The following is a 27,483-nucleotide window of genomic DNA, read 5'->3' on the forward strand; positions in this document are numbered from 1 at the left end:
CTCCAGCAACATATTCATATTTTTTCACCACCCATTTGAAAAATGCACAGGTCTCTCTCATTGAGGGCCAGCACCGACATACACTTTTAGACACACCTCCCGCCACAAGTTCTAGAATTGCGAACTTTAGAAATGGGGAGCTACGTTCGGATCTCGGCATCAGCTTAACATCCTGTGATTCCAGGCAAATCGCTTTGTCTCCCCGTGCCTACCACAAATGAATGTGTTCTTCTGTAATGTAAATTGTGCTCATGCCATGTTGTCTAGTTCGCGCTATATAATATTGCAAGGAAAAATAAAGTAGGCAAACTCGAGTTCACACACTACTGAACGCGCACTCTTAAGTGCATCAGCAGTGCACTGTGAATCGGAGCGTTTCACAGGCCTGTCACAGATAAGAAATGCTATCAAAACGAAATCCTACAAAACAATATACTACGTTGTAAATGCATGAATGGTAAAAGCATGTTTTTTCCTATGTTTGGATAAGGTAAGTATGGGTATAGGGGTATATGTTTTGGGGTACTGAGGTATATGTTTTGGGGTGTTTGGGTATTTTAAGGGTTCAGATATAGTTTTGGGTTATGGGGTACAGGGGTAGTTTTAGGGTTCAGAGCTAGGTTTGGGGGTACAGGGGTATTTTAGGGCTAGGTTTGGGTTTTGGGGTACAGGAGTATTTTTAGGGTTCAGGGCTAGGTTTGGGGTATAGGGGTATTTTTAGGGTTCAGGGCTAGGTTTGGGGTATAGGGGTATTTTTAGGGTTCAGGGCTAGGTTTGGGTTTTGGGGTACAGGGGTATTTTAAGGGTTCAGGGCTAGGTTTGGGGTTCAGGGGTATTTTTAGGGTTCAGGGCTAGGTTTTGGGGTACAGGGGTATTTGTAGGGTTCAGGGCTAGGTTTGGGGTACAGGGGTATTTTAAAGGTTCAGTGCTAGGTTTTGGGGTACAGGGGTATTTTAAATGTTCAGGGCTAGGTTTGGGTTTTGGGGTTCAGGGGTTGGTTTGGGTTTTGGGGTACAGTGGTATTTTTAGGGTTCAGGGGTAGATTTGGGTTTTGAGGTACAGGGGTATTGGGTTCAGGGCTAGGTTTGGGTTTTGGGGTACAGGGGTATTTTTAGGGTTTAGGGATAGGTTTGGCTTTTGGGGTACAGGGTATATTTATAGGGTTAAGATGGGTTAGTGTTTAAGGGTGTTGGGGTATTTTAAGGAGTAAGGGTGGGTTATGATTATGGGGTACAGGGGTATTGAAAGGGAGCAGGGTGGGATTAGCACACAGTATGAGACATGGCATGAAGGGCGGAACGTACCACACCCCCCCAGCGTCTGTCACGCCCCCAGCACACGCCCACAGCACAACGCAGACACGCTCACAAGGGACTACTTTGCTGGCACGGTTCTGTTACCTTTTAAATGTATATGGTGGGCGTCTGCATAGCCCATGTCCTTCTGCTGCAACTGCCCTTTCCAGCGCTGTATTGGGTGTTGTGATTGGTGCTGTAGTTCCTGAGATTACCCGCCTCAAAGGTTTGGGCTCTCTCTTTATTATATTAGTATGGATTTCGCTTGCTTTACTGCTATGAGGGTTCCTCCATTCCACAGCCACAGTTGGATGCTGCCCACTGCATAGTTATCTGCACCTTTTGTCAGATGACGAATGAAGCTTCAGGTAGTTACGCAGTGGTAGATAGCAATTATTACAGTCCCATAGCAGTGGATAGTTCTTCTCCTCTCACTTTTAAAATCGTCACCTATATGCTCCGTATGTGAGTTCTAGGGTCATGCTGCCAGGCATCAGCTTAGTTAGGGATGGGAACGTTTTTTTTGGACTGAACACGTGCACTCCAGAGTAACACCTTTTTTACATGCGCTTCTGCTAGTGCTGGGACATGGAAACATGTTGTGTCATACTAGAGGACATTACTTCTTCTATTTCCAGTAGTTTGGGGGACAAAGCAGATAGCTGCTGATCGAAGCAAATGCACAACGTCCAGTGTCTTAGTTTCTGCACACATAGGAGGCACATTAACTGGACAGGGGAGTTGTGTGCTTTATTGCATGTTAGTTGGAAGTATTCTGCGCTCTCAGATTTGCAGCTGGTACCTCAGAGAACATCTATTCCATTGATTGGGGGGGGAAGTAGACGTGGGATACGCAATCTAGCTGCTGTTAATCAATGGCAGGTACTTGTGAGGCACTTTGGTACTGCTGCCAGTCCATGTTCTTACTCTAGACTGGCTGAGTGTATCCAGAGTGAAGTCTCTGAGCCATTAAAAATGTAAAAGTCTAAACAATCATGCTGAGTGCTGACCATAGCTCATTTGGCAGGGAGCTCTTGGTCTTACACTGTTGTTAGAATTGTTCCAAACTGCATTATTGAAACACATCTCTATGTCCCTTGTCATCGCCCGTTCATTACTTCTGAGGTGGTTTCACCTCAGATATGAGGAAGAATGGGAAGTACCAAGTTAAATTATGCCCACCGTATGGGTGCTATAAGGTTAAGCCTCCCCTAAAACTCCTGTTTACTATCTTGTTTAATGAGTGAGACTAGGATAGTAAGTAGGGAACCTAGCACAAGTATGTCACACTTGGGGGTATGGATTGTTTGGCTCCCAAATTATACCTTGGCCTCATCATTTCTGTTATGTTTTTTCTCAAATTCCCTTAATCCTTTGACTGCTGTAAAGGGCTCAGCAGGAAGCAGCCGAGGTGATAGTAGTGTTGTTCTATTTATACTTTTGAAAAGTATTTCTGATTCAAGGACTGTAGTGAAGTCTGTAATGTCTTCCTGGGATCATTTCGTATTGAAAACTGTATGAAGGTGGTGTTTTGGTGGCAATGAAATTGGTTACTGTTTACTTAGGAAGGTCTAGTGTTTTTAGTAAATCAGATTTGTGACATTTGGTCTTTGGTCTAAATAGACAAGGGTACAATGAATCAAACATTTCTGTCAGCAGATGGATTTGCTGCTTTTATATGATTTATTTATTATCTAACATTCTGTTCTGGAAGGAATTCGATGGCGCTCAGCGAGTATTATTTCTGCTTCTTAGGCAGAGAATTAGGGGTCTAAATGAAAGAAATATGGAGAGCTGCTACTTGGTTTTTCTTCTCATACCTTTGTTAAGCACTACAGAATTAAGAGTGTTGTTGGTTTTGGGGAATGTTCTTTTGTTCACATTATCTTGAGTGCAGGATTAGCTAAGTAACTTGGTAAAAATTCAGTTTGTTTTGAGGAGAGTTAAACTTTTATTTTTAGGTCTCGTGGCGGTTAACCGCGGTCTCGCCAGAGACCTTTTTTATTTATGTATTTTATTTTATTTTAGGTTTTTATAGAGCGCGTAGTCACCCTCGAGTATCCCAGCGCTGAAACCTCGTACTCCTAAGGGGGGGGGGGGGGGAAACTTCAAGTGGATCAGGGGAAAAGGAGGGTTTTCAGGGACTTCCTAAATCTTAGGAGGTTTGGTTCCGCTCTGAGGTTCGGGGGAAGAGCGTTCCATTTTCTGGCCGTGTTTACCGAGAATCTGCGACCACCAAAGCGGGTTTTCTTCACCCTAGGGACAACGATGAGGTTTCCCTGTTCAGACCGGAGCGCTCTAGGTGGTCTGTATGGGGTGATCCACTTGCTCAGAATGGGGGGTCCAACGTTGTGCAGGGTCTTGTGGGCCAGGCAGAGGGCCTTGAATGCGACTCTTTCCCTCACGGGAAGCCAGTGAAGTTTTCTCAACGCCGGTTTGGCCGATGTTCTTGATGGGGTGTTTGTGAGCAGACGAGCTGCGGCATTTTGGGTTTTTTGTAAAATCTGGTAGGTGGCTTCCGGCGCTCCGAGGTAGATAGCGTTGCTGTAATCTAGCCTTGCTAGCACTAGACCTTGAATTAGCAGGAGGCGAGACTGGAATGGTAGCAGGGGAAGTACCTTTCTGCATGATCTAAGAAGCCCATAGCAGATGCCGGCTGTTTTCCTAGCCTGAGTCCTAAAGGTGAGATCTGTCTCTAGCCACATTCCTAGACTCTTTACCTCTGTTTTAGGGGAGGGGGGGTCACCCATACAGGCAGGCCAGATGTCAGGTGGGAGACTCGAGGATTTGTGGCCGAGGAGCAGGATCTCTGTTTTTGACCCGTTGAGCTTTAGGTCAGAGTCGCTCATCCATTGGTGGACGGTGGAGAGACAGTCATGCAGGTTGGAGGGCTTTAGCTTGGGGTGTGAGAGGGTCACCACCAGCTGGGTGTCGTCAGCATAGCTGACGATCGTGACTCCGAATGGGGCGACCAGCTCCTCCAGTGGGGCCATATACACGTTGAAAAGCGTGGGGCTCAGTGAGGAGCCCTGAGGCACTCCGCACCGGAGGGGGATTGAGGGGGAGCGGCTTTCTCCTTCCCAAACTTGGAAGGAGCGTTGGGAGAGGAAGGATGTAAGCCATCTCAGCGCACTGTCTTGTATGCCTGTGTTGACTAGGCGCTGGGCTAGGACCTGATGGTTGACAGTGTCGAATGCCGCGCTGAGGTCCAGGAGGACCACTGCCACTGATCCTCCTGTGTCAATGATTTGTCAGTGACACAGCTTTCCAGGAGACAGGAGCTGGCCACGCGCATCCCCAAATCGGCGATTGGAGCGGGCCGCGCACGCTGTGGCCATCTCCTGTCTCCTGGAAAGCTCCAACACACACACAGCCACACCTCCCCCTGCACGCATGCGCACACACAGAGACACACACACGAGCGCACATACACACACACACACACACATACAGAGACCCCCCCGCCGCCGCACACACACACACACACACACACACAGAGACACACACACACCAGTGCACCTACACACACGCACGCACACACACATACAGAGACCCCGCCGCACACACGCCGCCGCACACATACAAACACAAGCGCGCATAAACACACACAAGCGCAACCCCCCTCCCCCTCCAACTAAGCCCCACTTACTGGCATTGTGGACTTCTGCAGACTCCGCGGGGCTCTCCCTCGAGCATGGGAGCCCTGCGTCACCAGCACTGCTTTTCTTGCCATCGTGTGCGGGCTTCCGAAGACGGAAGTCCCGCACCACGGAAGGCTTCGGTTTCGTGTTATGGGAGCAGAGAAAAAATTATTGTAAGTACCTGTGTGTATTTTTACTGTTGTACCCGAATCATTAATATACTAAGAAACATCAATGTTGGGTAGTACGGGTAAGAAACATTAAGCATGATCTACCCCTAGCCTTCGCATCCTTTTGTTTGTAGAGGGTCGTGCCCAGGCTTGAATGCTGTCACCCATATATGATTGCGGCTATCGCAGTGTCATGTCCCAGTGTGCATTTGTGTCTCATGTCTCACATCATGTCTTGGTTACTGTGTTGGACTTAGTAATGATGCCAGTTTGTGTTTATTTTTATTGCTTTTAATTCTAACAGACGAGTGTTTCCGTCGCTATTGCTATATACCCCTCCCACTTCAAGGCCCGGATGTACACATACCTAAGAGTTTTAGAAGCTGGGCAGTTAGAGAAGGGTGCACGGATGATGTCTCTTGGCCTCTTGAATAGTAGATGGACCTGGCCCTCGTGAGGCTTGTTGAACGCACATGGCTCATATGTTTCCCCATCTCCTGCACGTCTGCTTATCCCGTATGTTGCATTAGCTGTCAGAGTTGTCATGTTGTTCAGGAATACAGATTTGAAGGCAGGAGTATAGCAGGATGTAACGTTGGGGCCTCGAGTACTTCGACGTCAGTGCAGGCTGTGTGTCTCGTCCTTCTGCCCTCCTGCCTCATGGCAGCTGCAGCACAGGCTCTGCGGTTCCTCGCGCAGGCCCTTGCCGCACCTTCAGGATTGTGGGACAGGAAGCCATTACCGCATTGTTTGCGGCTCTCCTTTCTCATGGTGGCAATGGTCCGATGTAAATGGTATTACTGGGTGAGACTTTACCACTGGGGATTATCCAAGCCACTAAAACCCGATGAGAAATTGAACACCTTAAAACAGGAAAAGAGATCAACAAGCGTAAAAGTGACAAAAAGACGAGGCTGGCTTCAAGAGAAAATTGTGTTTGGGAACAGCTTTGGCAGGAGGGGGGCGGGTCGTGCCCAGGCTTAAATGCTGTGACCCGTATATGACTGCGGCTATCGCAGTGTCTTGTCCCAGTGTGCATTTGTGTCTCTCGTCTTGTCTTGGTTACTGTGTTGAACTTTGTAATGATGCCAGTTTGTGTTTATTTTTGTTGCTTTTAATTCTAACAGACAAGTGTTTCCGTCGCTATTGCTATATATGAGTGTTTTGTCTGCAAAATTAAGGACATGCACACAGGGCCCGAGAGGACCCCGCCCATTTCAAGCCACGGATGTACACATACCTAAGAGTTTTAGAAGTGGGGCAGTTAGGAGAGGGTGCACGGATGATGTCTCTTGGCCTCTTGAATAGTAGATGGACCTGGCCCTCGTGAGGCTTGTTGAACGCACATGGCTCGTATGTTTCCCCATCTCCTGCACGTCTGCTTATCCCGTATGTGGCATTAGCTGTCAGAGATGTCATGTTGTTCAGGAATACAGATTTGAAGGCAGGAGTATAGCAGGATGTAACGTTGCGGCCTAGAGTACTTCGACGTCAGTGCAGGCTGTGTGTCTCGTCCTTCTGCCCCCCTGCCTCATGGCAGCAGCTTTGGCAGGAGGAGGGGGGGGGGTCGTACCCAGGCTTGAATGCTGTCACCAGTATATGCCCGTGGCTATCGCAGTGTCGTGTCCCAGTGTGCATTTGTGTCTCATGTCTTAGTGTGCATCATTGTCTTCCTGGCACTGTGTATTCTTTTCTCCTATCCCCGTGCCCTGTTGTCCTGTTCCTGTGTCTCCCTGTCAAAGTATGGTTAAGGGTCTCCCTTCTCCAGTGAGGGTATTGGTGCTTCCTTGTGCCATTGCCTGTCACTGTCCCTCTGTCTCCGCGTGCATTTCAGTGCCACCTGCCTCAGTGTACGTCTGTCTCTCCATGGTATTGGCATGCCCTGTGGCAGAAAGAACGGAGTCTTGGTCCCAAAGCGCGTCGGTGTTTAACAGTCACCGAGCATGTCTCCTCTCCAATTGAGCATGTTACTACTTCCCATTACCGTGCGCTGTCACTGTGCCCCTGTTCCAACCTCCCTGTGCGTATATCAGGGTGTCTTTGCGTCTGCCAGAGCATGTTGGTATATCAACACGAGTGTCCGTTAGCGTCTCCTGTGTCGCTATCTACGGTCTCTGAATGAGCCTATCTCGTTCTGCCCCAGTACAATTTCAGTGTTGCCTGTTAATACTTTGTCACACTGTTCTGTGCTCGTGCCTATTAAACGCCCTGTGACAGTGTCTCCTTCAGACAGTGCTGTCCTAGATACCCGTCATTGCACTGTCAGTGTCTCATTGCCCAGTTTCAGCTCGTTAGGACAAAAAGCATGAAATAGTCACAGCAGGGTCTCCCTGTAGTGTGCTGTCTCCCTGTAGTGTGCTGTCTCCCTGTAGTGTGCTGTCTCCCTGTACTGTCTCCCTATAGTGTGCTGTCTGCTCTCGTAGAGTGTAGTCAGTCTTGCGTGCCCAAGTGTAAGTGAATGTCGGCCACTTGACTCGATGCCTTGCCATCGTAATGCACATAAGTGTCTCCCTAATTGAACATGTCAGTGTCTCATCTCCATTCTGTCCGTTTCCAATGTCCCAGTGTACTGCATGCGACTCCTGTCCTAGCGGTCACCGTCTCTTGTTACAGTGTACAATGGTGTCTTATTCTCCAATGCTTGCATAAGCAACAGCTAACCATTCCCAAACAATGTCTATATACCAATTGCAAATTAAAGAAAAAAAATTAATGCAAAGCATTGTCATTTACAATGCCAGTAACTCAAACTTTAATGTTGCAAGACCTATTGCATTGCAAATGCTTGTTCTCTTCTTGGTTTCATAAAGTACAGTGAGCTTTGGTATACCTAAAAAGTAATGAACAGAATTAGGTAAATCTTGATAATGTCCCACTTATTTAGTGGTTAATCTTCAACACACCCTATGTTAATTTGTCCATTTTTTTAACAGCTTTAATTGTCCTCTCATGAATGTACTGTTTGTGCTTATTTGAGACTTGCTTTGAGAACAACATGTAGTGTTAACGGTGTCCTATCTGAGGACCTGCTACATGCAGCACAAGATATAATCCAGAATCAAACTGAGGTGGGTCTTCAAAGAAAGCTGAACACATTTAATGCACACTGTTCAGCAAAACAACTAACAGTAAACATGGACAAAACAAAAATCTTGTGCTTCGGGAAAAGGAATACAAAGTTTAAATGGTACTTGGGCCAAACCAAACTGGAAAGGAAATGAATACAAATACCTTGGAATATGGTTCACACACTCTTTGAAGTGGGGGTTGCATTTGGAGGCACAGAAAATAAAAGCTCATATGGCGGTATCTGGGCTGAAAAGATTTAACCAAAGTTATGGTGATCTGTCCCATAAACCATTATTGATGGCCTATAAAGCAATGATCCCCCCGCAACTCCAATATGGTTCAGAATTTTTTTGCATTGATGGTAAAAACTCCTGGGATAAGGAGGAAAGGAAATGTTCAAAATCTTTACTGTCCCTCCCAAGCTCGGCAATGGTCCAGGCATTAGATTTAGAACTAGGACTGACTGCGTGAAATGTTCTGGTGCAATTAAGTCTACTAAGATTTTGGAATCGTTTGGGCCCTGATGAGGTCACAAAGGTGTCGCAATGGTGTATGAAAGAAATTCAAGTTGTTTTTGGACTAGATTTATTGACTTTTTTCATTCTATGGAAGGAGTCGCCTGAGCCTGCAAAAATGTTTGCACAGAAACTAAAATGAAATTATCTTAACCTAACATTCACACATGTCTTTAGTAAAAATGAGGTACACTTTCAAGATCTAGTGTTTGTAGAAGGATACAGATTGCACACCAGGACATACAGAAAACCTACCTCTGGCAATTCTATACTACATGCCAGTAGCTTCCATGCAACAAAGCTCAAAAAGAGCTTCCCTTATGCAGAAAATGTGCGCATGAAACGTAACTGCAGTAGCGAGGGCACACTGAGGAAGGTTCAGAGTGATCTATCTAAATGACTCAAAATGCGAGGGTATAGCCAGGTGGTTCCTGATACAGCCAAAGAGAAGGTAAAAATACGTAAGAGAGTCTAACATCCAGGGTTGACGGGGATGACTCAGCATCGGGGGAGGGAGAGGAACAGGGGGGTGATGCGCGCTTGGACCCGGCCTGAATCCAGCAGGGACACCTTTAGATAGGCAGCGCAACCAGGCACTGTAGGAGTTACGCCATCCCCAGCACTGCAAGAGCACGGGAGCAGCCTCGTGCACTTTAGGATGTAAATAGCAGCACATGCCAGGTCACGCCATCAGATTACACGCTAATTCACATGGAGCACACAGACCAGGGACCAGTTATGGGGTGGTGGGGTTTGGGGAGTGGGGAACATGTTGGGAGAAAATGTTAAAATTTATATAGATATGTCAATATAAGCACAGTGCATGTCACATTATCGATAGTATCGGCCTACCGGAGACTTCCCGACTCTGCCTGTCTACCAGATTGTTTAGATGTTGGGGCTTATTCTATGTGGTTTCTATTTGACACGCTCCTGCCTCATTGATAAGACGACGTGGCCTAATGCCGGCCCGAGACGGGATGTGCTATTTTTTGATTAAAAAAAAAAAAAAAAAATACGTAAGAGAGAAGATCTGTCATTTGGTACGCACAAAAGAAAGAAACAACCCACTGATAGCCAGATTCGCCTGATTACGGGGTACTCCACCTATCATGCCAGATTCGCCTGATTACGGGGTACTCAACCTATCATGCCAGATTACGTAATATCTTGTACAGAAACTGGAAACTTCTTCAAAGCGATCCGGTCATAGGGCATGACATACTCCGAATCCCACTTATATCGTTTAGAAGGGCAAAATCTATGTGGAATGAATTAGTGCAGAGCCTCCTCCAGACTAGGAGGAGTTCTGAGTGGTTGAGAACAAGCAGGGGTTTCCAGAAATGCTCCAGCTGCAAAGCCTGCAAACATGGTTGTAACATGAAGACCGTTCAGTCACCCTTAAGAAAGAGACTCTTGACCATTTGGGGGATGTTCAATTTCAAGACCGAATTTGCAGTTTATGTGCTAGAGTGTACCGGTTCATGTTGAACAGCAAAATCCTGTATGGACTAAACTCAGAGGAAGAGTTACTATCGCATCTTTAGTTATAATCTACACCCGCTCTCGAATAGCCTTTAAGGTGCAGAGTAGTTTTAATTGAATTCATTTGCACATTTTGTCATGGGTAATAGGCATTGGATTTTTGATCTGACATTATGTCCCAATATTGTATTGTATTGTAATTGCATTTATATAGCGCTTACTACCCCTGACGAGGCGTCAAAGCGCTTTCTCGGTGAGTAGCACGCTACTCCGGGACCCATAGAGGATTAGTGTTGAATTAGTATAATGAAACATGCAAGTACATTTTAAGTAGTGGATAGGTTAGTCAGTTATTTGGATTTGGAATGATAGCAGAAGGATAGAGGAGGACAAAGGTTTGTATTTATATAGCGCTTGTTGACGCACGCTATTCAGGAAGCCTACAAAGGATTAGTGGTGAATTAATATGGTGAAATATGAAGTCATTTCAGTGGTGGATATTAGTCAGTTACTTGGAGTGAAAAGGATAGCGGAGGGATAAAAGGGGAAGAAAGATTTGCATTCATATAGCACTTTTTACCCCTGATGGGTGTTGAATCACTTTTTCTGGCGGGTAGCATGCCACTCCGGAACCCATAAAGGATTACTATTGAAAACTAGTATAGTAAAAAAAAAATGAAGTAATTTGAGTAGTGGATATGTTATTCAGTTATTTGGGTAGTATATTAGTATAGTTTAATATGGAATTTGAGAAGTGAACATGTCAGTCTGTTAATTTAATATACGCCGGCTCACAACCAACGGAGCCGGCGTAAGGGGCAGCGAAGAGGGTTTCTCCTTATGACTCGTAGCAAAGAAGCACGAGTAACCCCTACGTTAGTACGGTCTCATGGAGTAGGTAACTCCTAACAAAACAGTCAGCTAAATAGCGGTTGTTCAGTAGGTACATTACTATACCTGCACTTATAGGTTCCACTTTTTTAGTATATAACAAATCTAAAAAATAGAAAAACGTGAGTAAGGTGGGGATTTGTGTACCCCAGTCCTGAAGGTGTTTTTACACCGAAACATGTTGACACATACATAGGAGGTGGCGCACATAGGTTACGCCTATACCTCCTCCCTCACCTTTTACTAGTACCAGTCGGGGGCCAATTACAGTTTTTTTTTGCTACCCCACGAGCCAGGCACTTTTTAAACTCCACTCGCTATCAAACCCCACCACACCACTCACTTACAATTCCCTCACTTACACCACACATAGCCAACATAAGTGCTCCCACATAACTGTCAGTAGCAGCACGCCGCATCCCGTAGAGGGGTGCGAGGACCCCAATGATGAAGCATGACACCAAGGGGCCTGTTGGTGTGTGAGGGGTACCCAAAAACACCTAGTGTGTTCCCACCCACCGTAGGGACACCTTCATCCCACTTCCTAATAGATTCCTTTTGTTTATAAAACTAACTCTGGGAGAACGAATCCATTTCAAGGTAATTCTCTCTCTCCCCTTTTGTTAACATTTGTATTGTTTGATCTACTCTCATGGCATATGACATAGGGACAGTCTGGCGCTAGGAAATATTCTAGTAAGTCTGCTTGTAGTCAGGAAGATTCTGTATAGAATTTTGTATGTATTTAACCTAGCATTGCGGGCTACTTTGTTTTGGAAAGTTAATTCTCTTCCCCCCTTTTGTATTGAGAAATACTGTCCAGCTTCTGTATCTCATTTGTTTCTCAGCTTGTTCAGGTCTTCACCAGTATGGGACTGAATTACTTTACAGAGCCACATATCAATCTTCTGCCATCAACCATGGTGTACGTTGTTTAAAGTAAGGTATATGTCTAGCGTTCAGCAGCACTTCTTTCCTCATGTTCCTCAGTGTGAGGACCACATTTCTATGTGTTAGGAACCGGTCTCTAAGTAGGCTTTGTTGTTTCAACAGTGCCTCAAACGTGGCCAGAAAACATGCCTGAATGTCACCTAAAGTCAAAATTGCCACCTTCTCCTATTACTCTGAGCCCCCAATTTATCCACCTCACTGATGTCTGAGTTATCACTGGGGCATCAGGGGTGGCACTCTTGGTTATTGTTAAACTCTGATTTGTAACATACCAGAGGTATCCTCAGCAATTTTGAGGGTGAGAAGCACAAGAAATTAGGATTTTCTGTAATTTGGCCTCCTTGGGTTAAGTAGATTGGAAGCCTGTTTCTAGTAGTGCCAGTGGAACCCACTGTATTTGAGCAGCTAGATAAGTTTTTAAAATCTGGGGATTCTAGACCTCCCACTGCTCTCTTCTGCACTCCCTCCATCCCTTGCCCATTCTTTGAGAGCTTCAGTTTTCCAGGGAGACGTCTCAACTGTGTGTATTTCAGCATCTCACCCAGCATGCTATCCAAAATAAAAACAATTCTGGGCAATTGTAGGGGAAGATTAGAGAACTTCTACAGAAAGCGAGTTAGCACGATCATCTTTGCGAGGGTGTATGGATGAGGGTGAAAAAGAAAGCATCTTTCAGAAGGCTATCTGTGATCGAAGGACTTACACGGCATGTGTCAAATGACCATCTGTGTTGGTCCCAGTGGAACATTTGTATCCCCAAATAGTGAAAAGTTGACAACTCCATCTAATTGTTCCTCGGCCTTCAAAAATGCTGTGTGCTTGGGGCGTTCTTCTGGAAGACCGCAATCTACTCCCTTCTCTTTTACCCTGGTCACCCTTGGCTCTATTGCTAGAGTGAGAAACATGGGACCAGTGGGCACCACTGTCAAGTGCCCTTCTTTACCGGCAATGGTGCAGAAATCTGTTTCCATGTTGCGACTCTAGCATTCGGAAAGGTATAAAACAGTTTAACCCAGCAAATCATATTGACTCCCATACTAAATTTCCCAGGAAGGCAAACATATACTGGTAGTGTCAAGCTCTAATAAAACGCACGCAAAATGGGGCCAGGTAGAAGGGCCGGTATTCAAATTTATGAACAGCCGTCTAGTTTTCAGGTAGGAATTTCTGCCCTGGCCATTGGGGTAATACCTGACTCGACAGTGCACAACCAGAGATGCACACAACGTTTTACTAATACAATAGGAGTGTGCACAATAATGCAGCAGGGAACTCAGAGGAAGCTGGACAGCACTTTTAAGAGAACTAAGTGACCACAGGGAGCAAATGGAAGGGCCTCTTACAGACAACAGGTGAGAGGAATTCAGAGTGGACAAAATGCAGAGGCTCAAGTGGTTCCCCCTAGAGTGCTACAACAGTTACCTGGAACAACTAGTGCCAAGATTGACCACATTATATGATGCGAATGTAGAGAAAGGTGTGCTGTTCCACCTTGATGAAATAAGTCTTTATGTGTTCATTGCATAAACCTGGAAGGGATATCCTTGAAGTGTCATCCAACAGACCTCTTGCGGTTCTGAACATTGATGACGAAACACTGAGTAATGTATTGGCCAATTTACTCTCACAGAGACTATGCGGTCTGATCAGTGCAGATCAGCACAGCTTCAGCAAGGGCAGAAAAACCTCCATGGGAAACTCAAATGTTTCTACTGTACCTGCTCATTTCCTTCACTAGGTGCATTGTGGCTTGACCATGGTTCAGTAATAACTATCCCAAGCTTAGCGACTTAATAAAAGACAGTACTCTGCATAAGTAGCATGAGTATAGGTTCAAAGGATATTGGTTCTCATTCAATGTATTCTAGTTGAGGCTCCCTGATGAACAACAAATTAATGCTGTACAGTCTCCATAATAATACTGTCTTTACTGTCAGTGGTAGATTGAGTTTTAGATCCGACCCGGAAGCAGCTTTAGTATTTTGCTTCGTGTAAGAAAAAAGGACAGAAAAAATATGTTTAAGTGGTTTGGGGGTGAGACCGTTTAATCCATTAGTCTGTAGAACTGGCATTCACGTTTATCTTATGCCTGATACGTCATACCGCATGGGGCACTTAGCCATTGACTCTTTTACTGTGGGGGTGATGACACTTTTTCTCATCACATGTTCACTTAACTATCAGACCAACATGAAAAGGCTATGCCCATGACATTTAGCAATGCTTGTTTTTATTCCCGTTTCTCTTTTTTCAGCATTAATGCTCACACAGTAGCTGAAATATGGTTGAATAATGTTTTGCTCATTTACTAGGTTGTTGTTTATAAAAGTGAAAACATTTAAAAATTAAATTGTAGCAAATGTTGGAACAGTGGAGTGACAGTATTACTACTGTTCTGATGAACCATCATTTTTCAAAGTAACTTTATTACCTGCAGTGAAACAACATTTTTTACAGAGTCTTAAACACAGCTAAGTTGCTCAAATATCTTTTGTTTTTCTTTCAGAAATCAATGAAAGGATTCTTTTTTGCTAAACTGTACTACGAGGCAAAAGAATACGAACTAGCAAAAAGGTAAATGTGATAGACCTATCTGAGTTCTGATCTTGTAGATGGTACCAAGGCTTTTGAGAATGGAGTGTGTGTCAATTAGCTGAATGGTGTAGCCTATTGTGGGACACCCCCGCGCCGCACGGCCACCAGCTGCTGCGTGTGCCCCTTGCCTGCCCTCTGCCTCGCTGCTGCCTCGTCTGTGCCTCGTTCGCCGGCTGCCGCCGCTGCGAGCGCTTTTTCCCCTTGTTTTGTTTAGTTTTGTCAGGGATTTGTGCTTGTATTGCTGATCTGTGTTTATCTCTGTTTTTGTCCCGTTTTTTTCGCTATTTTGTGCCTGTTTAGATTTGTATCGTGTGTGCTCTCCTTCCTTGTTGTCCGCCTACCGCGCCGCCCCCCGCCCTCCCTTCCCGCCACCGCCGCTTGTCCCCGCCCCTTTTTCTTCTGTAACCCTCCCCGCTCCCGCCTCCCAGCTGCCCCGCCCACCCGCGCACTTCGCCTTAAATGGCGACCGTGCGAACGCGCAGCGGTCACGCGCAGCGGGCGCGCCGATTGTGCGCCGAAGGCGCGCCAAAGGTAAGCCCGTCTACGCCCGTCCGCGCCTGGACCGCGCCCAGTGCCAGGACCCCTGGCCCCCGAAGAGCCCGACCAACCCGCCTGACGTACTCAGCCGCCACCCTCATCGCTCTCAACACCGGCCGACTCCCAGAATGCCACCAAGCCACACCACGACGCACCCACGGACCGTTCAGCTGCCACGCCTGCAAGTTCTCCTGCAGCCGGACCAGCCCCGCACCAGCACCCGCCAAGTCGAATTCCAGCAGCACCCACCTCAAGTGCATCCTGCTCAACACCCGCTCCGTCCACAGACACGCCATCGAACTCTGGAACCTCCTCGACACCACAGCCCCTGACGTTGCCTTCCTCACGGAGACCTGGATGAACGCCTCATCAGCTCCCGACATCGCCATCGCTATCCCTGAGGGCTACAAGATCGTCCGGAGGGACCGAAACGCCAACCAGATGGGAGGAGGCATCGCCATCATCCACAGGAACACCATCCGCCTCACGACCAGCACCGACAACACCCTGACCAGCGCCGAACACCTGCATTTCCAGATCCACACCAACCCGAACACCACCCTCAGAGGCACCCTGATCTACCGACCCCCTGGACCACGCACGCAATTCAGCGAGGACATCGCCGACTTCGTCAGCCCGCATGCCCTCCCCTCCGCTGACTACATCCTCCTGGGAGACCTCAACTTCCATCTGGAGAACAACAACGACCACAACACCAGCACCCTGCTCGACAACCTCGCCAACCTGGGACTCAAGCAACTGGTGTCCACCCCCACCCACCTCGCCGGACACACACTCGACGCCGTCTTCTCATCCAGCACAGACATCGACTTCAGCCACGCCACAGAGCTTCAATGGACGGACCACAGCTGCGTCCACTTCACCTTCAAGAGAACAACGACCCACCAACACCAGCAACACACCGCCCGCAGAAGCTGGAACAAGATCACAGCAGACCAGCTCGCCACCTCCCTGAGCCAACACCCTCCTGCCAGCTCAGCGAACCCCAGCCAGGCCGCCGATAACATCACGAAGTGGATCAGCAACTGCGCGGACGAACTCGCCCCGCTGAGGACCCCGCCTAGCAGACCCGGCAGCAAGAAGGCCCCATGGTTCACCGACGAACTCAAGAGCTCCAAGAAGAACTGCCGAGCCCTCGAGAAAGTCTGGAAAAGGGATCCGACACCGGACAACAGGACCTCCTACAAACTTGCCACCCGGAAACACCACCAGCTGATCCGCGCCGCCAAGAGAACAGCATTCAAGGACCGGTTGGACAACAACGCACACAACAGCAAGGAACTCTTCAACATCGTGAAAGAGCTTTCCAACCCCAACGCAGGAAACAACGACATCACCCCATCGCAAGACCTCTGCAACTCCCTCGCCTCCTACTTCCACAACAAGATCACAGACATACACAGCAGTTTCAACAACCAACCAACGCACACCACGACCGACCAGCCACCCCCCCCCACCACCACCCTCCACGCCTGGACCCCGATCAGCACAGAAGACACCATCCGCACGATGAACTCAATCCACTCCGGATCACCAACCGACCCCTGCCCCCACCACATCTTCAACAAGGCCGACGCTGTCATCGCACCCCACCTGCGAGACATCATCAACACATCCTTCGACACCGCCATCTTCCCCGAGAGCTGGAAACACGCCGAACTCAGCGCTCTACTCAAGAAACCAACAGCGGACCCCACCGACCTCAAGAATTACCGCCCCATCTCGCTTCTCCCGTTTCCAGCCAAAGTCATCGAGAAGACCGTCAACAAGCAGATGGCCGCCTTCCTCGAGACGAACGGATCCCTCGACCCCTCACAGTCCGGCTTCCGAGCCAAACACAGCACCGAGACCGCCCTCATCGCCGCCACCGATGACATCCGAGCCCTGATGGACAATGGAGAAACAGCGGCCCTCATCCTCCTAGACCTCTCCGCGGCATTCGACACGGTCTGCCACCGCACCCTAATACGGCGCCTCAGCAACATCGGAATCCAGGACAAGGCGCTGGAATGGATCATCTCCTTCCTCGACGGAAGAACACAGCGAGTCCGCCTACCACCGTACAAGTCAGAGGCCTCCGAAGTCATCTGCGGCGTCCCCCAAGGATCATCCCTGAGCCCCACCCTCTTCAACGTCTACATGAGCCCCCTCGCGGCCATCGTACGCAAACACCACCTCAGCATCATCTCCTACGCCGACGACACCCAGCTGATCCTCTCCCTGACCAACAACCCCGCCGCCGCCAGAGCCAACCTACACGAAGGGATGAAAGAGGTAGCCGAGTGGATGACGACCAGCCGCCTGAAACTGAACTCGGACAAGACGGAGGTCCTCATCCTGGGCTCCTCTCCCTCCGCCTGGGACGACTCCTGGTGGCCTCCCGCCCTGGGCACCGCACCCGAACCGACAGACCATGCACGTAACCTGGGCTTCATCCTGGACTCCTCCCTCTCCATGACCAGGCAAGTCAACAGCGTCTCCTCGGCGTGCTTCAACATCCTACGCATGCTACGGAAGATCTTCTGGTGGATCCCCACAGAGACCAGGAAGACCGTCACCCAGGCCCTCGTCACCAGCCGACTGGACTACGGCAACGCCCTCTACGCCGGGACCACCGCCAAGCTCCAGAAGAGACTCCAGCGGATCCAAAACGCCTCAGCCAGACTCATCCTCGACATCCCACGATCCAGCCACATCTCCGGACATCTGAGAGACCTTCACTGGCTCCCCATCAACAAGAGAATCACCTTCCGCCTCCTCACCCACGCACACAAAGCCCTACACGACCAAGGCCCGAGCTACCTCAACAGCCGAGTCAACTTCTACGCTCCCAAACGCCACCTCCGATCAGCCAACCACGCCCTCGCCGCCGTCCCCCGCATCCGAAGAGCAACCACAGGAGGAAGGTCCTTCTCCTACCTGGCCGCCAAGACCTGGAACTCCCTCCCGTCCGACCTGCGCCTGACCCAAGACCACCTCTCCTTCAGGAAGAAGCTGAAGACCTGGCTGTTCGAGCAGTAGCGGCACCCCCCCCCCCCCCAGCGCCTTGAGACCCTACGGGTACGTAGCGCGCTTTATAAGTGTCACTGATTGATTGATTGATTGATTATTCAACCAAGTATGATTACAGATTCAACATCTAGTCCCCAGTCGTGAGTAGCTATATCCACTCAGAACCGAATGCCTGTCTATACTGTTGCATACATTTTTTAGATGTCTTAAATGTATTGCCATTTGTGTTTATTCATCAAAGTTTTGTTGAATAATTATTTCTGTATTTAAAGTACATGTGACTCTGGTATCTTCTATCTCCCCAATTGCCTGCTCCAGTACATGCCCTCTTCTTAAACCATGTCTTGACAATTTGTTTTGCCCCAAGGCAACCAGTGTGCATCACAGTACTTAATTTCCAAGCATGACCCTCATCTGCCATGGTTAAATGCCGACAGTGGAGTTCTCGCTTATTGACCTCTGATGTAGCTGGAGGTTAATGCTGTCTGACTACATTGAGCCTTTCTATTTAGGAAAAATCTTTGAAAAACACAAGTGCAGTAATCTGGTCTTTGAGAGATACATTCCAAGATGAGCAGCAGGTATTCTCCCTTCCTCTGCATCTCGTAGGCTCTTGCTGTCATCTGGTTACCTCTTGTATTTCTCTCTTTGTATGTTCAGATAACTTTACCTCAACACAGGAAATTACAGGTTACCTAGGACGAGCAATCCATTTTGTGTGATACTTGCTACACTCCCATCTTGTTAGTCACACAGCATACTATATTTAAGATTTATGTTCACTACAGGTATGGATACTATGTTTTGTTGTAAAATACAGCTTGTATTTTTCCGGATTCATTTAAGAGTGCAGTTAAATAATACACTCCGAGTACAGGTGAAAATCAAACTAGAGGCCTTAAGCGCTCTTTTTTCATTTCTTAAACATAAGAAATCTAGCTATTGAGATATGAGGTTGGTCAAACGCTCATTGAAGTACACTTATTCTGTTTGTTTAAGGAGTTCGGCCAAGCTCAATGTATAACCAAGTGAGAGGTGCTTGGAGTGCAGTAAGCTTCCTTTTTAATGCAATACTGTTAAAAGGTAAATCGCTTAAGGGCCAGATGAAGATGGATCTGTAGTAAAACTGTATGCATTAATCTCCATTGAAATGGTTCGAATTGAAAAAGTGCTACTTCTAATCAGAAAATATCTCCAAATCAAAATTGTCGTATTAAGCTGAAACAACGTTGTTTCTCCGAAAACCGCCTGAAAGTTAAAAAGTGAAACACCCTAAGTTTAATATGCTCATAACGGTGAGTTCTGGTCCTAAGCCAACCTAGATGAGTTTGAGAGATTAGCGAGCATTAAAGGCCTTGGCCACCACTAGGCAAGGTTACCTAGAGGCATACTCTGGATCTTTTGGGCCAGGTTCTCATCTTCATGATGCACATTCTATGAATTCTATAGTCGGGCTCCATGTCAACCTCCAGTAAATGCTGCACCTGCTAAGTATAGTTTGGGGGCCTTTGTTTTCTTGTGGTTAGAAAACAAATGTGTTTGAGCTGTTTCTTGAATTCATGTGGGTTTGCTTCATCAAGTCAGTGGCATGTAACACAGTTTAGTCTCCACTGGCTGCCAGCAGGAAAGTAAGTGATGCTAAATTACATGTCTTGATCTGCAGCATCCAATGCCTCCTATGTTTCATGCTAGCATTGTGCGCCTGGTTTCCTGCTCAGACTAATTAGATAATGACTTTAAAAAACACTACATCTAATGTCGCCTAGAGACTTTTTGCATGAGTTGGCAACTATTGCTTGTCCTCCAAGAAAGAGGTGCAGCAGGATTCCAAAGCCTCGTCTTTATAAGCTTCCATACATTTGGTCTTGTAGCATATGGTGTCTGAGGACTGCAAGCATTGATGAGCATCTCACTGTTGCCAAATAAAGTATGAGAACAAGAAATTGTGCGCTCTAGCACACAAGATACATCTTTGAGTCACGAGGTTGGATGCCTGAAAGTTACTGCTAATATGACATTTTTCAGGCCAGTTCATTTAGTGTAACTTGAAGTCCCATTCCTTTAGGATTCTCCCATTTACCACATAATGAGTACTAAAGGTCCGGGTTTTCTATCACAGTAGATAAAGCTGGTTGCAGACATGATTGAGGTGTCTTTGAAGCCCATCCAATATCATGTAACCGTGATTCAAGTACGTTCCTACAGAAAAATGACTATTTATCCCTGTTCTGGAATTATTTATCCTTATTAGACTAAGTACCCAATTTTTCCCATGGGGTTAATGAGGATTCCCTATCAGCAAGCATTTGCATTTTGTTTTTAATGCCTGACTTTCCGGACAGTCCTTTCTTTGCTGGTGCAGAGAGGGCGAGAAGTGGAGTCCACATGTGAAAAGATTATATAGACTTCCTTTTTATATAGTGTGCATTTTTAATTTTGATATTCATGTTGCTTTATTTCAGATACATCTCTTCGTACTTGAATGTACAAGAAAGGGATCCCAAAGCACTCAAATTTCTGGGGCATCTGTATGAAGTTGAAGGCCTTGTAGACAAGGCAGTTGGATGCTACAAAGTAAGAGTTTTAATATTTTTTGACCCTTATAATAACTTTTGATAGTATACAGTGGTCATTGGAATAGCCAATGGGTGTGCTTGTTAATCTTGTTGATTATTAGGAAAAGGAAATAAATGTTTTTTGTTTATGTTCCAAGTGTTGGCAGAAAAAGGCCAATAATGTGTATGCGCTCACACATAATCACACTGTGGTGTGATCACAGATACATGTGTGTGCAATACTATGTATATATCATGACACAACAGCAATTTTGTTTTTACTGTTCCAATGTATGTCGGATGCCTATTTTTGGGCCTGAAACTAAAGAGTACAATAAGTGTGTCCAAGGTATATTTTTCTTACAAAGGATCATTCCAGAAGAAGAAAGGTTAAATGGAGAACAAAATGGCAGAAGGTGGCGGGCAGGAATGGGAGAGCGGCTTGGGTTGCAGTGCGGAACTGGGCTGAGGAGTTAGGTTTAAAAAAAAGAAATGGGACAAGGAAAGGTGTAGAGAGCAATATATGTGATGGGGTGAGGGGCAGCAACAAGGATATTGTGTAGGAGTGGTGGTTTTAGCAGGGGGATTAGCATATATAAGGGAGAGAGAAAGAAAACATATGCACGTCTGTGTAGTTCTCAAAGGAAAAAAAATAAGTAGTTCTCTGAATGCCTGCAGTTGGAGAATACAAGTCATCCAATCAAAAGGATGGTAATAAAATTATACTCCAAGGTAGAGACAAACACAAGAAGAGGACGGAAATTCATTGAATAAGAGCCAATCATATGTAATTGACATGAAAGCCAACCAACAGTAAGCATTGGTCTCAAAGCAGGCAATAGATTTAAAGAATTGCTGGAGTCTGCCACTTGTGTACTTGTTGTATACCTATGTACACCTAGTGGCTTGTTGGTGAACTACTCCAAAACAAGCATCCACATATGTATATTAAAGGTTTCATTAAAGTACACAGAATGGGTACACTATGCCAAAGTATCTCTGGGTGGGCTCTAAATTTGCAGCCATCTTAAATTGTAGTTGTCTTAACTGTATGGTCCTAAATCTGAAAGCAAGAGGTATGTTTCCTTTAAAAACAACAGTGAAGGAGCAGGTGTTTTCTATATTCCCTTTAGCATGTCTTTGATAAGTTCTAATTCAACCCATGAGTTGGAAAGCTGGTTTTATTTCTTTGTTTATTCAATGTTCTAAAAATATGATAATCAGATTACCTGTTCTTGTAACTTATGTTACCTACATATTGATCAGCTTTAACATTAGTTGGGAGGGTGGTGGTATTGGTGGTCACGAAAGGGTGGGATGGTGTGGTGGTAAGTTGCTTGAGATTTCTTTTTTGGGGAGACTGAAGGAAAGCAGGCTAGGAGCAGCTAAAGATGACTCGCCAAACCATCCATCAGGGACACAAAAGGGATATGACCAGCATGTAGGAACTAGAGCCTTCAGTATGGCTTTGTGAATCTGTCCTGCCCTACCTGTGCACCTTTTTTTGACCGCTCTGTATTTTCCCTCTGTGAGTTTAACAGTCCTCGAAACCCACTGGACAAGTTACTTATGTTACACATTTTTGTTAATGCCAGAGATGTGTTTGGCAATCAGAGGGACGGCCAGATTGTACCCCATTTCTTAGGAGAGTTGTTACTAAATGGAGCTACCCATTGACTGTCAATTATCTTCCCCCAGTGAAAGAAAGTCTGGTCAGACCACTTAAATTGGATCTTTTGACTTCATCATGTCTGAGGCCTTTTTGAAGGATTATGCATTTGAGAATGCTTGCAAAAGGCCTGATAAGTACTGGCATCCACTGGATCCCTACATGTGTGTGCTGCACAAAATTGTGTTTTTTGTGTTGCTAGAATCTGCAGATGCGTTTTATCAGTTTCTCCCCTACTCTGAAACTGGTTTACCAGGTGGAAGTGAGAAATCTTAATCTAATTTTCCTTGTTCTACTCTCCCACTCAGTGTTCCCTCTCTTTTTCGGTACTTCCCTCTCCCCACTCTCCTGATCTCTCTGCTCCTTTTTCTTTCTTGGTGTCCCCGCTCTCCACTGTTCTCTCTCTGCCCCATTGCCTTTTATGCCTGCCCATCTTTTTCTCTCCTGCTCACTGCTCCTCTTTTTCTCTCCTACCCTCTGCCTCTCTTGCTGTCTCTCCTTTTCCCCTCCTCTGTCACCCCCTCCTCTGTCCCCTCCCTCTCCTATCTCTTTATACACTCTCTACCCCCTCTCTTTTAGCTCTCTGGTCCTATATCTTCTACCTCTCTGCTGCCCTCTCTTTGTTCTCTGTGCTCTCTTTTCTGTACCAGAGCTCTTCGGGCCCACCCTTGCACCTTTAAAGAGCATAAAGAACAGACTTCAGGCTAACTTTTGCCAGATGGGCCAGTGGCTATCTAGCCAGAAATTGTAGGCACCAGTACACTTTTATTCAAGTAATCTACACATCACAACACAATTAAAAGCAACATCACTTCGTGTCTCATGCAACAGCGACTCTTCTGCTGTGTTTTTTCTTTTTGGTATTATTTTGCAATCTGCACCTGTCAACTCATTTGTTGCTGGTCTGCTTGTTTGCGGCCAATCCATTCTCACTCAACATCCCCAACCCTGATGTTTCATTGTGCACTTTGTGGCAACCCCAGTTCAAATGCTGTTAGGGCCCCTCGCTCCTCTTGTGTTTTTTCCTGCTGCACCACCTCATTTGCACTCTCTCTGTAATGCATACCCTCCCTCCAATCCTCTCACCTCTCCCTCTTTTAAAAAACAAAAGGAATACCAGCAGTGACTTATGCACAAATTGTGCCAAATGAAGTCCTACGAGGAAAAAGTTCTTCTACCTTATTTTTTTATACAGTGCTCCCCTATAGCTCTTAGCATTGACAAAGCCTGTGGCCTGCGTGCCAACAAGTGGGGAAATGTGTTAGCTGCTCATCTTCGTAGGAAAGCGCCCTTTTTAGGTCTCTCCTCTCAATGCGCATGCGCATTGAGCAGAGCGAGACTATCGGCACTTAAACAGACTTTACCCGATTTGGTGCTATGCCCGTGCGCATTTAGGTCAATGCGCAAGCGCATTGACCTAAAATGCGCATGCTCAGTATCAAATGCCAGCCATCTGTTTCTGGGAGAAACGTATGCCTGGAAAAATGGATCACATGCGAAATGATTTGTTGCACGGTATTCAGTAAAGTGGGGTCTGCTGGGTAATATTGTGCTGTGCTCACATTGCATGCATTCAAACACTGATGCACATGTGAGAAGTTTATTGGAACAAAAATGACCATGAACATGCAAAGCACATTCTGTTTATCCACGCACTGTGCTAACTTTTCAAGCATTTGCTAGCAGGCACTCCTGCATTTCCCACAAAATTTACATTCGAAAGATCTAACTTGGTATTATATACACGGGACAACATCCAGTCAGCCTATTTTTTTACCCATTTGTATTAGTGTGACATTTATTTACTCTATAGAAAAAACATAGCTAATTTACTACAATTCTCCAGTTTTCCCTAACCTATTCTTCCACAATGGATTAATAGTGTGCCTTTAATCCAAATACGTGTTTGGGGTGTGAACGTTACAACGTGGGGTATACACATGACCATGAATAGGAAAGACCGCACACCGCCCTCAGATATTTCGAATATCCACATTCAACCCCTCATTATCAGGAGCTGAGAGAATGTGGGGTACTGTGGAAGCTTTAACCTATAGGGTTAAAGGAAATCTCGGCGTTCTCAAACCTCGTGAGGTAAAAGCCTTTTCTGTGGCGTTGCTCAGGCGTTTATTCGTCCACGTTGCTTCGGGTTTCTCACCTGAGGCTGGCTGTCCTTGCTATTCTTTCGCTTGCTCTGCTTCACGCAGGGCTTTGAGACCTTGTTGGGGTCAGCACACATTAGCAGCCTGCCATGTTTACATGTGATTGTACCTTTGAGGCGGCGCTGCACGCGCGTGTGCACACACAGCTAGCTGCGGAGTGTTTACTACTGCTTTGCATTTGCATTGTGACGTTGGCGAAAGCTGCTCGACACGGTGACTCAGCTTCCGGCTGACCCGCCTTCAAAGCCTCTCGCGCACTCCATCGCACCACTAGTTTGGAGCTGCAGTTCTTTTAGGCCTCTCGAAATGGGGTGGTTTCTGGAGATGAAAAGGATCCGTCTCGCTGGCATTTTTTTTTAATAGCTGCAAGCTGTGAATGAGATGTTGTGGGAGACCGATGTATAAGTTCACACATACATCAAACAGGCCAAGAAAGGAAAAGAACAGCAACTTCATACACAAATAAAATAAAAAAACAACAAAAAATAGTCCATCTTTGGCCTTGCCAGCTCATACAACCCAAATTACGTATGGTACATCAAGGTACGTACACAAAAAGGTTACTGGAATGCTCAGATCGGGTCTTTTTGCATTTTATTTGATAGATTTTCAAAAAATTTTATGGCTCCTACTATGTCGTCCATTCCACCTCACCTGCTGCATTTCTTTGATTCCTACATCTTGAGGGTGATTAGATTTTATTTCACAACAGCGCAACCACAGCACCACTCTGCGCAACCACAGCACCACTCGGCGCAACCACAGCACCACTCGGCGCAACCACAGCACCACTCGGCGCAACCACAGCACCACTCGGCGCAACCACAGCACCACTCGGCGCAACCACAGCACCACTTGGCGCAACCACAGCACCACTCGGCGCAACCACAGCACCACTCGGCGCAACCACAGCATCACTCGGCGCAACCACAGCATCACTGGTTCAAATATGTTCTCTCAATGTTTCAAGCTTTATTACAAATGTCACAAAAAGATGTTAATAATTCACTTCGGTTCTTGGATTTTCGTCACAATAAAATACACTGAACATATTCTTCACAAAAGTTATTTACAAAAGTTTAAGCTATTGCCATTATAAATTAAATAAATTTATTTAAGTATTAATGTATTAATTATTTTTAAAAATTGGGGGCGCTAGAGGGCGCACGGCAAGATGGCCGCACATCTGTGAGGCTCTGCCTGACTGAGCTGAATATCCGTTATTAATCTGCTTAATCTGGCTGTTGTCGCGCACTACCCCGGCGGGATATTGTGCATGGCCGCCCGTGGAGTGGTTTGACCCTGATTTTGGGATTGAACGCCTTGTTTTCCATATCGTTTCGGCCTTCATTGTGCCGCGACGGCCGAGACCGCATGAGAAGGGCGCAGGCCTGCCGGAACAGTGAGCGGAGAGGCGCCGGTGCTTTGGCTGGCCCTGCTGCTGCGAGTGGAGGTGCTTGAAGCGGAGGCACGGATACCACCTGTGTGTGCTGCGGAAGGCGGGGACGATTCTTGCTGTGGGAGAGCCTCCTACGAGCGACATCGAGACGGTGCGGAGCCGGGCAGCCGGAGGCCTGAGCCAGAGACGAAGATTGTGGACCCGGTGTGGCGCCGGGGGCCACGGGGCGCACCTACGAGAAGGTCCGGCTGGGAGAGGAGCTCTTTGCTGATGCTGTTCTGGTGGAGAGATGGCGTGATCGCCTAAGCTGGTAGCGGTGAGTGGGGCTGGGGCCTGGTGGTAGCGGGAGCAGCGGAGGCGGGCTTCTGCTGCCCCGGGTCTGGCCACGCGAGCTGTGCCTGGCGGGGGCGAGCCGCTGATAGGGACCGAGGGTTCCGAATAGTGCTGCGCCTGTGATCCCCTGTGGGCCCTGACTGCTAGCTGACGGGCGCGGGCGTGCTCCCCCGGCCTGCTGGAGAAGACACTCCGGAGGGTTGACAACCGCATGGTGGCAGCTCCTCGGGTCGATGGCGATGGACTAGGCTGTATCGGGGCACCTGATGCTTGAGGACTGTGAGAGATAGCCTCTCGTGGTTCTCCGGTCGCCTTGTTGGCTCCGGCGACTGTTCAAACCAGCGTGTGAGTGGCTGAGGTGTGGCCGCCCCGGAGCTTGCGCCTGGCCTGAGGGAGTGAATAGCAATTGCAGGGGCCATGGGCCGGCCTGAGAGAAATCAGCCCAAGCTGACTTTTGAAACGCGTAGGACAGGGACACCCTCGTCGCAGGGTCCACCGGATACCAAGGCGTCAGGGGGTGCAGGAGGCGCGCCAAACTTGGAGGCCACGTTAGTGGCCATGCAGTGAACACTTCAGTCCATAGAGGCAGTCAACCATGGACTGGACCACATGTCTGCACAATTTGAGCGACAAACTGAATGTATGGATGAGGTTGAGCAGAGGGTATCTGCAACGGAGGATGGCCTCACCACGGTGACTAATTAAGTTTTCAGTATGGAGCGAGTGTTGGCGGTAATACAAGCTAAGAACGAGGAGTTGGAAGGACGATCCCGACGCAATAACATACGTGTTACCGGGCTGCCAGAATCGACCAATGTGGGTAAAATGGAGGAGTACATGGAGAGACTTTTTGTGGATATCTTTGGTGCTGATCAGCTATCTAAACTATTCATAGTGGAGAGGGCGCACCGTTCCTTGGCCAAGCGTCCGGCTCCCGGGACACCTCCACGGCCCATTATTGCTCGAATTTTGAATGACAGGGATCGGGATACCCTGCTGCGCCTAGCAAGGGAAAAGGGCTCCATAGACTATCAGGGCAACAAATTGGAATTTTTCCCAGACTTCACTATGGCGGTACAGACGGCGCGAAAGGAATTTGCTAGAGTGAAGCAACTGCTTAGGGCAGAGGGAGTCCCCTATGCTATGCTGTATCCGGCGCGGCTGCGGATAAGAGCGCCGTCTG

At 47.2% G+C, this 27,483-nt stretch overlaps 1 protein-coding gene across 1 annotated transcript in view; it reads left to right on the plus strand.

Annotated features, from left to right (window-relative positions):
- Positions 1–27,483, plus strand: part of LOC147697214 (E3 SUMO-protein ligase RanBP2-like) — a 485,030-nt gene that overhangs the window by 19,043 nt on the left and 438,504 nt on the right. The window contains exons 2-3 of the mRNA XM_086934287.1: positions 14,524–14,591; positions 20,645–20,756. Of these exons, the coding sequence (XP_086790413.1) occupies positions 14,524–14,591; positions 20,645–20,756 (180 nt within the window). The remainder of the gene's footprint in view (positions 1–14,523; positions 14,592–20,644; positions 20,757–27,483) is intronic.

This window comes from Lissotriton vulgaris, chromosome 8 (assembly GCF_964263255.1).
Source record: "Lissotriton vulgaris chromosome 8, aLisVul1.2, whole genome shotgun sequence".
In the NCBI taxonomy this organism is placed as follows: Eukaryota; Metazoa; Chordata; class Amphibia; order Caudata; family Salamandridae; genus Lissotriton; species Lissotriton vulgaris.